Raw genomic sequence first — 12,796 nt, 5'->3', positions numbered from 1 at the left:
CTTATGCCAGCCACCTCAAAGTTCGACACAGAAAGTAAGGCTTATATTGTAGTGTGGTTTTCATAAAAACAGCAACTCCTTCCCATTTAAATTTATTATTCTGATGCAAAATGTGTAATCTTTTTCCTTAAATATTATTTAAATGTTTTTAAAATATCAAACTGACCTAGTGTGTAGGCGACAAAGATGCTGATGGAAGTGACCAAATAGACCCAAGGCGGAATGGGTGGGTACTCGGGGTGATCAGAACTGCTGGCATAGAACTCGTAATCATAGATGGATAGCAGCAGGCACGCACCGGCAGTAAACAGGAACCCCACAAACGTCAGAACGTTAGGCGCCACCCACTTTGGACAGAGCTGAAGCCACAGAACATTACAGTTCAACTCTACTTATCACTAATTAAATTCCCTGTTTTTTTTACAAAAGAAGTTAAGATTATTTCCAAACTGTAAATCCACTTGCTTGAATCTAAAAGTAGATTTTCAGCAGAAAATATCCACTTACATAATGTTGGTCAGGGTTAATAAAGTGTAAAAATATTTTTCTTATCTCCTTTGAAATTTACCTGGATATTATTTAGGAACAGATTCAGAGGACCAAAATCAAGGAAAGTAGTTCTGTGTGAAATTCAGTTAAAATGATGATTTCTAACATCAAATCAAATCAAATCAAAATTTCTTTATTCATTGGCACAACATTGTACACTGAATGGTGTCATCAATAGCATTGTACATCTAAAGTATTATTATTAACTATATAATTTGACATGTTCTGTATTTAAAATTCGTTAAAACTATAAAGAGCCTTGTCAATGAGAAAATATTTTAATTTTGATTTGAAAGTTGATAAAACATTTTCTGACTTTAAATATTGAGGTAATTTATTATAAAATATTGTGCCCATATATTGAGGTTTTTTGCGGAAAAATTCTAAATGATGTGTGGGAATGGCAAGGTCATTTTGATGCCTGGTATTGTATTGGTGAAGTGTACCAAGCTGTGGCAAATTGGAAAATCTGAGCTTTACCGATAATATTGTTTCATAAATATACATACCATACACGGTCATTATACCTAATGAAACAAAATGTTCTTTTGACGATGTGCCTGGTTTAAGTTTAAAAATTGATCTTACTGCTCTCTTTTGGATTTTTAAAATTGAGTCTAAATTTCTAACTGTTGTGGCACCATATATTGAAATCCCAAAGGAAATAACGGAATGAATATAAGAAAAATAGACTGTTCTTAGAGTTTTGACATCACAAAAATTTCTTAATCTATTTAAAGCATAGACGCCTGAAGCTGCCCTTGCAAGAACACTTTCAATGTGAGAGCTCCAGTCCAGGTTCTCGTCAATCGATAATCCTAAAAATTTTGAATTTGCTACTTGGAAAATATGGCTATCTTTATTTATTGTTACTGTTGGCTTGATTATTTTTTTCATTTGTTTGTGGTTAAATACTATAAAGTTTGTCTTATCAACATTCAAAAGTAATTGATTTGCTTCAAAAAATTGAGCCAAAAGTGATAAGTTAGTGCTGGATGACTCCTCCACTCCCTTTATTGAAGGTGCAGAAATTTTTAGGTTTGCGTCGTCGGCATAAAAACAAAGTTTTCCAGGTTGCCTGATTTTAGGTACATCATTGATATAACAAATGAAAAGTAAAGGTCCCAGTATGGAACCTTGAGGAACCCCATGCTTCACATCTGAAATCGAGGATTTGTAAAGTTGTTTATACATTGTCCCTTTGTTGTGGGAGAAATATTCCAATTCGACAAATTGTTTTCTATTATTCAGATATGAGTTTAACCATTCAAAAGCTTTACCTTCTACGCCAATTTGTTTTAATTTAGACAACAACAAAACATGAGAAATTGAATCAAAAGCTTTGCTCAGATCCATGAAAACTCCAATTACCTTTTCATGATTATCTATGGAGTCAATAACTGATTCAAGAAATTCTGTGGCTGCGGTTAAAACAGATTTTCCCTTTTGGAAACCATGTTGATTGCTGTTAATTATATTGTTTTTTTTCCAAATAAATTTTAAATTGATTGTAAACATTTTTTCTACTTTAAAAAAATTTCAACTTATATCCCATTATAAGTCATGGGATTCATATTTAAATATATTACCCAAGTAAGGAAAAATTTACTGGCCGTTTAAGGAGGAAAAATCTTGTTAACCCTTTGAGGTCGGCCGGGACAGCGTCTGTCCCACTCGTAATGAGTGGCCGAGTAGCGCGCAGAACAGCGTCTGACCCGGCATACTTGGGTGGCTGAATAGCGCGCTGTAGTGCTTTGTTCTTTATTATGTATCTCCTAAACGAACTAACCTTTTCATGCCAAATGTTTTTTGTTTGTTTCTTAAAAGGTTGTATTTTTCACAAAAAAACAAATAAAAATTGTTGACTTTGTTTTGAAACGTTTACTTGCAAAGAAATTATTCTTTCTTTTTTTGGATACCACTGTATTGAACAGCTATATGCTCTACAAATCTGAAAATGGAACAAAGAAGCCTCTTAGTGACTTTCGACTAAAGCTTGTCCAAGGAATTATTCTTCGTTTTGGTCCCACTGAGCGAATTGTTCAGAGTCCTACCAGACGAGAGACCACTAGGCTTTCTGCTAGAAATAGTAATCACTAGCCAAAACAATCCAACACTCGACGACGCTGTGTAGTGTGCCGCAAAGCCGGAAGAGATCCACTATCTACTGCTGTGGTTGTGACGTAGGATTGTGTATGGATCCTTGCTTTCAAAGGTATCACACCATCCTACATTATTAAACGGACTTGAAAATCATACTCGAAACTATTTCAATCTGTGTAAATAACTTTAATTTACTGAACTCTACTCAATACAATTTGTAACTATAAAAACTATTGGTGTATTCTTATCCCAAAGAAAATGTTTCTTTTCTAATTAAAATCTAACATAAGCTGTATGTATACTGATATTAAAACTAATTTCAATGATAAATATGTGAAAACAGCTTCATTCTAGGTTTTTTTATCACAAAACACGCTTAAAATGTAATGAAACACAAGTTTTTCAAACTGAATTAATGTAAAACACATATATTAACTGTCGGAAAATTTGTAAGATTAACTCAAAATAAAGGTAATTTAGTTTCACAAAATAAAAACTTCTTTACTTCACTTTACTTTCAACCAATTGAATAAAAAATAAGAAAGTTAGAGGCAAATAACTAGAACGATGCGCGGGACGTGAGATTTGAGTGAAATCCTGCTGCCCAGGTCTCGTGCGCAGCGCGACTCAGACAAAGCGCAAGTCAAATAGCGCCGGCGTCAAAGGGTTAATAGTACAGAACAATGTTAAAAAAAAAAATTCTAAACAGATTCCTACGAAACACTGGTGTAAAAATGAATCTTATAAACGTTGTGATCTAGTGTCACCAACTCGAATCTCTAAAATATTGGTGAAAAACAATGTACAAAAATGTGCAATGTGCCAGTATAAGTATAATCTCTTCACACATGAGATTATCAACGTGAGTCTTATGTACTCATGTTTTAAAAGTGCTATATGGATAATAATGGAAAATAAATATTTATTACAATTATTTTATCCTCAATGGATTAAGTAAATAAGTTTCTGGTAAATATTGTTCAACACTACCGAGACACGTTAATGGTGTGTGATGACTTTGAGCCTCTTTCTAGTCAAAGGGTCAAAACATTATTAATGATATAAATTCCTTGTGTGTTTAACCAGATTTTATAAATAAATATAGACAGACACAGTACCAAAACGCAGATCACAAGACAGTACCATGATGACGACATGTTATTAAGTATTTGTTTAAACATTAGTATGGACTCAAATAATAAAGTTTATGTATTAAAATTAAACAAAAGGCCATGTACTAACATATAAATATGTATTAATTCCAGAAAAACAATGAGAATCGAGGTATAATACTATAACCATGTGCTTTTTGCGTGTTTGCTAGGATTTTGTTTAAGGAGAACACATGCCGCATTTACAAAATACAGATAAATGAATGAAATATAATTTTCCATGTAAAGAATTAAATTTCCTATAAAGTTACACCAAATATCATAACCATAACTGTGTTTTGTACTAAAAATATCCTTGCTTTCAAAATGTAGAAAATAATTCAAATTTTTTAAAATTATTCTGGATATAAAAAATCTTATATAATTCAGATGCTTATAAATTATATTATATCATAGCCTGTTTCATTAACTAAAAAACAATAGCTCAGTCAACCAAACAGGTATTAAATTAAATTTTTTATGGGTTTTATAAAACCCTTGTCCTTTATGTGTGTTTGCTAGGAATTGCTAAGAATATAAACGTTACATTTTATAAAAATTTACATAAAAATTAAAACATTAAGATAAATGAATTACATAAAATTTTTCAAGTAAAGGATTACACGTTCAATAAAACTACACCAAATATGATGGATTATAACTGTGTTTAGTACTAGACAAATCTTAAATTATTCTGGAAATGAAAAGAATTTATATACTTCGAATGTTTACAAATTACAGCATATTATAGCCTGTATAATTAGCTAAAACAATATCTCAGTCAACCAAATAGCAATAAAATAGATTTTTCTTTGTGAGTTTTGCTAAACCCTTGCATTTTTTGCATATTTAATTGGATTTGTACTAGAAGGTTAGGCATAAGATTATTGAGTGGCTAATGGGTTAACTATGTTTAGGCTATCTAATGGGCATGTGTTGAATTTTTGCTTCAGACGGTCGTAAGGCATAAAATTTGAATTAGACGTGCAACATTGTTTCAAGTGACTGGCGATGTCGCAATACGACGACACAGGTGCACCTTACGTGTGCAGTGGCCCATTTGAATGCATGGAGAAGTAGGTGTCAAGACAAAATTCCAGGAGCAAAATGACACGACAGTTTGCCCCTACAGTGTGCATTCAGCCTTAAACATACACAGTCCATTTAAAGTGTCAGATAATTTTCAAACCAATTTAAAATAAGTTCAATGTCAATTTATTTACATAAATCATTTGTTTTTCGTCTGTGACTCTGCTGAAGCTAAACGATTAAGAAACTTTTATTAGGAATGTTACTTCTTCCACAATTTGTATATCAACATTGATCTCTTGAGGGGTAACATTTCACTCTACTGCAGTAACACTCACACTTACCTTGCAATTACTAAATTGTATCAGACTGTGGGTTAAGAATGCTAATATGGAACTCACCAGAACTACTCTGTTCCAGAATGGATGCATCACGTAAACACTAAGGGGGCTGGTGTCCAACGAACTGTACTGCAACAACCAATCACATTATAACAATAACAGCTACAATCAAATAGATGTCCAATAACCAGATCACATTATAACATCAGCTACACTATACTACACAGTTGTAACAGATGTACTACAAATTACTAAACTGGTGAAGAGACATAGAATTAACAGTTAGGATAATCTGTTAATATTTACGGAAATACAAATTGGGATTGAGGAAGGGAAAGCTAATATAAATAGAGCAAACATAAGGAAAATAAAGAAAGATGTTATCATTTAAGTTTTTTAATTCACACTGCTTTGAAACTTTTAATAAATAATTCAATACTTAATTTTGAACTCACTGTGGAGAGCTATATTCAGTTAGCAGGTATTAAATCAAAGTAATTTGCTGTTCTTTTGGTAAACTGAAATTAACATATGTTTCAGTTTAAGGGTCCATATGAAAGTATCACATACTCTGATCACTAGATCTTTTCCTGTTTTCTAGCGTTCCTGCGATAACACACGCCACTGACACTACCACTACAGGTACCAGGAAATAGTTAGTTTTGTGCCACCTGCTCTCCCAATACTCCTCAACCCTAGATTTGACAATTTCTATAATAGTAGGACATTATTTCATGTTTTGCAAGTTTCTTTTATAAATTCATAACAAATGTTTGTTATACTCAATCTATCAAGTATTTGGTATTATCTTCATAACATTCTGAAGTATGTGTTAATTTTATGAGGTTGAACGTATAGCTGTAAAATGTTTAAACAAAAACTTCAACTTTGGAAAAAACGTAAGATGCCAAAATGTTGCTTTTTTACAACTTTACAAATTAAAAACAAGAATACAAACTGAGATATAATCATTATGAAAGTAATGCACCCTGGAATTCCTCGACTGGAATGCCTCTGAGGTACCTTGTAACGTGAGCTTGGATGTTCCATTGACTCCTAGTACCTACCCTTCAGCTCTTTCTTTAGTCGGGTGAAGAAAAAAAAATTCACATGGAGCCAATTCAGGGCTGTAAGGAGGCTAGTGCACCACAGAGGTCTTTTTATGGATGGTAGTGGGTAATAACGAAGGCCATGTGGCTAGGGGGGTATTGTCGTGGTAGAGCTTGAAAATGTTTTTGATTTCAGAACTGACACACACGACCTGGTGTTTCAGTCTTTTGAACACCTCCAGGTAAAATGCTGCATCGACAGTTTGTCCTTGTGGTACAAACTCAAAATGGACGATTTCTCGGATGTCAAAGAAGACAATCTGCCTTGTTTTGATGCAAGATTTACTCATCTGCACTTTTTTTGGGTTTGTGAGTGCCATCTTCCACATTGAGATCTCAAAATGCATTCCTCCTTAAAAGCCTCTTCAAGCATTTGATAAGTTTCCATTTTATTCTTCCCAAGATGACAAAAAAATTTTATCGCGTACTGCTGTTCCAGCGAACTCTCTGTCTTCCGTGACAATTGAAAAACAGACTTTGTGCCTACCACTCCTACTGCTTGGAGGGAACTGAAACTGGACACGTATGAAAGGGCAGAATCCCTATCACATTATCCAAGCGGTCCGAGTGTGCTGCGATAAATAGCCGTGCAAAACATGAAATAATGTCCTACTATTATAGAAATAGTCAAATCTAGCGGTGGGCCGAGTCCAGCCTGGCCGGTCGTAGTGGAGGGGTGTCCATTTATCGTATGTATTTTAACAGTGTATAAAAGGCCGGTCCGAGCTGGGTGGGCTGGGCCGGCCGCAGTGAGCGGGAGTACATTTAATTACATATGTTTCGACTTTAAATAAAGTCTAGGCTGGGCTGGCCTGGGCAAGTCACAGTGGATGACTGTCCATTTGATTACGTGTACCTTGACATCCTAAAAAATACGGGCTGGGCTAGGCTAGTCCGGTCACAGTGGGCGCCCTACTTAAAGCACAGCGGGAAGTTAGAATTTGTCACTCTATCCCTTTACCCGAAGTCGTATACTAGACACTTTTTAAAAGTAGAGGGCTTCTCAGTTCTAAGTATGTTCAATGTTTATATGCCTTTAAATTTGGCCCAGAAATTGTGCTGAAAAAATGTCGAGATTTAAATATTTTCTATATGATAGCTGATGAAACTGTCATAATGTAAGTATTGAAATGTGTTAGTATTATTGATGTTGATTTTAGTTTTAATTATTAAATTTCAATAACAATATCTATATCCATAAAATTTAGAAAACTGTACCATTGAACTGTTGAAGCAATCTCACTACAAATATATAAATATAAATATAGATTTATGAATAATGTTTCTCGGTTTAAAATAGCAAACTCCAATTTTGTGTCGGATTCAAACTGGAAATGCTCTTAAAAGCGCACAACCTGAAATAAGAATTACTCTCAATTTCCTTTATCCTGTGATCCTCTTATCCATAAACACTGAGAAATGAGTATGTGATGCATAATATATGACTAATTCCATTTCAAAGCTATCATAGGAGTCTATCATATTACATCATACATGCTTTCACTAAAAAGCTATGAACTTCGATTTTGGAATTTCTTCACATTGGTCTAAAATAGTTCATGTTACTTCAATTGTGGGAGCTATGCAATCACATACACGGAATGTTGCATAGGATTTGCGGATGAAGCCTTGGATATGTGCTGGTAAGTAAATATGTTAACATTAACAAACATAACTTCTGAGTGGTTTTAACTAAATCTATTCACATTTTACAAATTTATGTATAAAATATTTGACTATAAGGTTTCAATATGATAAAGACGATAGAGTTATAAATATTTGGAAGTGTTGCGATCATCGTGCCTTCATAGTCATCATACTATCAATGTTGTACAAATTAATCATCTAAACTAAAAATGGATATTTAGTTTTACAATTTGAGATTACAGTCCCACGTGAAATCTACCCTCATTAGTAATCCAAAAGGAATATTTATTCCTAAACCGTGTATATTTTAAGTCAGATTTAGATTGTAATCATAATGTGGATTTGTCATACTCGTAAGGTGTCACTTTTTTATGTAGTAATGATAAAATCCAACTAATTATAGCAAAGGAGGTCCTGGGTTTGATTATACATTTTATCGGTAGTAGATGGGATATTATTTGCCTTATAGATATGACTATTCCAATAGACAGGATAACAATGTTTTATTAATGTATAGAAAAATTCCCATCATATTGGGATAGCTTCTCTAGTGATAAACAGTTGTGTAATTTGTTTCAAGTTCCCGGAATTAAAACTAGAATCCACCATCTGTTTGCTATACCTTCTACTAGAACTAATATTAGCCAACTCTTATATTGTCTCAATGATGCGGCTTTACAACTCAATGACTCAACATTTAGATATTTTTAACAATAGTTTATGTGAGGTATGTTTTATATAAAACATAGGGTGCTTGATATATAAATATTTATAATCATAATTATATAAAACATAGTTTGGCATAACTTAATACCGTAGTTTTTCATTCAATATAAGTTATTGTATATTTGTTTATTGCTAGTTAATTTTTTGTTAATTTTTATGTATACTATTTGTATATGTTGGTTTGAATTTAATATTTTTTGTTATGAATACAATTAAATGTTATGAATGATGTGTTTCTATTGAATAGACCTTTAAAATGACAGGTCACAAGATAGGGGTTGCAATTTGAAAATTTAGTTACTCCCTTCTACCTCCTTTGAAAAGGAGGGTAAATTTTTTGTACCCTCAAAAAATTCAAAAAAGTCATTTGATAAGTTTGTTGAAGATTGTACATTGATATCCCAATCCATTTTGAATATATCCAGGTCTATCAGGACTTAATTTACACCCTCTGTAAGTAAACACACACATACATACGTATGTATACATGTTGTACGCATATGTACATATGTGTATAATGTATGTATATAAACATACATGTTTCCTGTAACTCGTAACTCTCTGGACAAACGTGCTAATGGACCACATTAATGCTTAGGTCAAGACAAACATATTTCACCATATGAACATGGGTCTCCAATGCTTAGTTTCTCATCTGTCTGTCTGTATGTGTTTTTTATTAAAAACAATATTATCTTAAAACCTAATAAATTAAATTATACCAAGTTTGGCTCACATGATTATAATAACAAGGCCAGTTATTGAAAAATATAATAAAATTATCTTTAGTATTTTCAAAATGGCTGCTATTACAACTTTTAAATTTTTAATATCTAAAAAACTCGGATTTTTTCTCTAGAATTTCATAAATAACAGTTTTTACAGGATTTTATCAAGAATCTAATAAAAAAAATTATTTAAATTGACCATAAATAACTGATTTAGAGCAGATTTACTGTGACAAGACATGGCCCACATAGAGGTTCTCAGAGAATAGCCAACAATACAAAAACTGAATAAACGGTAGCGAGACCGTTCAACTCTGAGAACCTCTATACATACATACATATATATACATATATATATATATACATTAAATTGTATAAATGGCAATAGCCTTATTTAATTTCAATAAACACTGATTCGCAAAAAGTACTTGCTCCGCCGGGAGTCGAACCCGGATCTCTCACTTGCCGGGTGAATGTGCTACCATTACACCACAGAGCGCTTACTTTTTCCGATTCAATTATTTTGTATTTGGCCGTATCTGTCACATATGAGTTTAAATAAGCAAACTAACATATGATCGGAAGACCAAATACCTGTCAAACGACTTTTATTTACATTAAATTGTATAAATGGCAATAGCCTTATTTAATTTCAATAAACACTGATTCGCAAAAAGTACTTGCTCCGCCGGGAGTCGAACCCGGATCTCTCACTTGCCGGGTGAATGTGCTACCATTACACCACAGAGCGCTTACTTTTTCCGATTCAATTATTTTGTATTTGGCCGTATCTGTCACATATGAGTTTAAATAAGCAAACTAACATATGATCGGAAGACCAAATACCTGTCAAACGACTTTTATTTACATTAAATTGTATAAATGGCAATAGCCTTATTTAATTTCAATAAACACTGATTCGCAAAAAGTACTTGCTCCGCCGGGAGTCGAACCCGGATCTCTCACTTGCCGGGTGAATGTGCTACCATTACACCACAGAGCGCTTACTTTTTCCGATTCAATTATTTTGTATTTGGCCGTATCTGTCACATATGAGTTTAAATAAGCAAACTAACATATGAATAAATAATCACACACCATACCTGCTTAATTACAATTGTTGCTAATATGTATATGTTTTAAAATTTATAATATTCAATGCTTTAAAACAGGTACAAATCAAAATTACGCGGTTTTTTCCTTTTAATATATTCATTGCATATTCGCATGTGTATGTGCATGCATATATGTATATATGTATTGTGTGGTGTGTAATGGTGTATTATTTTGTAATATATTTATATTCATTTTTTTTTTTTAATTATATCCAGTCCGTTATTTCTTCAGGCATGAGCAACTCGAGTCTGCGCACAGGCATCATAGCCCATGCAGGCTCATTTCCCGAGGACAATGTTTTTATACATGATGATGATGACAATGTTATTTTTATGATGTTTATTTTATGTTGTTTATTCTATGATGATTATTTCTTATTCTTTGTTCACATTTCAAACTTCGTTCGGTATTGTAAAAATTTAGAAGTTAATTGTACAGATTGTATTGTAATATTGTACATATATTTGGGAAATAAATCAATTCATTCAATCGTTATTCATCTTATCAAATGACTTACATTAACTTACACAATCAATAATTATTTAGTAAATGTTTAAAACAGTTTGTCAAAGAAGTAAAATATTTACTTATTACTTAATTCTTAAATAAGGAATCAACATTTTATCAAATGTAACTGTTAAATTTGAAATATGTATGCACTATAGATATTACCTACATGTTGTGTTTTTATTTTCAAATTATGCTTTTATTGTAATAATATGAATGAATTGTGCCATGTAACGAATATAATAATTTTTCTGGCCTACATATGTAAGATGACAACTTTACAACTCTCCACTTGCAGAGCTTATCTCAATGATAGTGTTTTACAGATAACATCACCTCCCAACTTGAAACTCACTATTAACTAACTTGTAAGTGATTGTTGATGGTATTATACTTGAAACCTCAAATCTACTCTCTGAAAATACAAATGCAACTCTACAAGATAGAAATCAAGAACTCCATCTCGAAACCCAACATCTAAACAGAAAATTAAACCAAGAAATGTGTCTAAAAGAAGAAATCATTATCCAAGCGGAGAGCGACAAGCATATGTTAAACAGCACTATTAACGACTTACAGAGACAACTGAAAGAAAACTCTTTTAAGTTCGAACAAGACCACTATTTTACTTAAAACTCAAATACAAAGTTCATCTTGTACAGAAGAACACTTAAAAAAGGAAATTGAAACCAAGAATGATAACCTTATGACCTTACAGACGGAGTACGACCTCTTATGCAGGAAAACTGAAGGATCAAGAGGAAAAAATCAAATCCTGCATATCAACCTTCCTTACCAATGTGAAAAATAATTTTTCAATCTGACATCTCACTACTTGGCATCAGTTCTACAAATGAAAAAACAGGCAGTAGGTGTAAAACAAAAAGGTTATGCTGAAATCATGACCCAAGAAACTACAAGGAAGTCAGCCAAACTCCTTTCAAAACACAGAACCCGACATGACCAGGAGAGACAGCCAAAACTTCCTTCTGAAAAACTGAACCAGGATATGACCAGGAGAGACAGCCAAACTCCTTTCTAAAAAACTGAACCAGGAAATGACCAGGAAGACAGCCAAACTCCTTTTAAAAAAACTGAACCAGGATATGACCAGGAGTGACAACAATAGATTAGAACCTGACACGGCCACAAATAAGCAGTCCTCACTTAGGAAAATCACAACACACCATCCCCCCCTAAAATGCAAGACTACGATCACACAATGAAACAATAGAGGAGTTCTTCAACAAAAACATAGACCACTACAGGCAAATCATTAATAGTTACCCAAGCAGAGCGACAACCATGGTTCTGGAGAACAGTACACAACCTCGAAGTGATCAAAAGGAATCATCTTTTTTAGACTTGAGCACTTCAAAGCAAGGCAGACAAAAATCTCAAAAAAAGGAAGACTTGCCATCCTGCATCAAAACATAAGAGACTACAAAGCAAATCCCATCGCCTCCTTCACTTAGCGGAGCTGGAAAAACTCAATGTCATCATCTTAACAGAGCATGGACTCCGACAAAAACCAGATAGAGTCCATTAAATGGTTACCTGGCTTTGAACTAATAGCCCACTACAGCCGCACCCATCACAGAGACTTGGAGGTGTAGCTATTTTTGTAGAAGATGCTCTACAAGCTTATGTTTGAGGAGGTTGATGTGTCACAATATTGCCAAGAACTTTCATGTGAGGTCGCAATGATCAAGATAATTTTTAAGAAAGACATTACTTACATCATAGGCACATATAGATCACCTGATAGTAACTTAGAAGATACAATAGCC

General features: G+C 33.2%; 1 protein-coding gene across 2 annotated transcripts in view; it reads right to left on the bottom strand.

Moving 5' to 3' along the window:
• The window catches only part of LOC124367000 (ethanolaminephosphotransferase 1-like), a 56,813-nt gene that overhangs the window by 28,583 nt on the left and 15,434 nt on the right, over positions 1-12,796 (bottom strand). For both annotated transcript variants that reach the window (XR_006922848.1, XM_046823664.1), the window contains exons 2-3: positions 5,234-5,302; positions 167-359 (exon numbers count right to left, since the gene is read on the bottom strand). Coding sequence is in view for 1 of the 2 variants with exons in the window: in XM_046823664.1 (XP_046679620.1) it covers positions 167-359; positions 5,234-5,302 (262 nt within the window). In the remaining variant the exon portion in view is untranslated. The remainder of the gene's footprint in view (positions 1-166; positions 360-5,233; positions 5,303-12,796) is intronic.

This window comes from Homalodisca vitripennis, chromosome 1 (genome assembly GCF_021130785.1).
Source record: "Homalodisca vitripennis isolate AUS2020 chromosome 1, UT_GWSS_2.1, whole genome shotgun sequence".
NCBI classification, from domain to species: Eukaryota; Metazoa; Arthropoda; class Insecta; order Hemiptera; family Cicadellidae; genus Homalodisca; species Homalodisca vitripennis.
The sequence above is the reverse complement of the archived record's forward strand: the minus strand, read 5'-3'. Positions and strand labels throughout refer to the sequence as shown.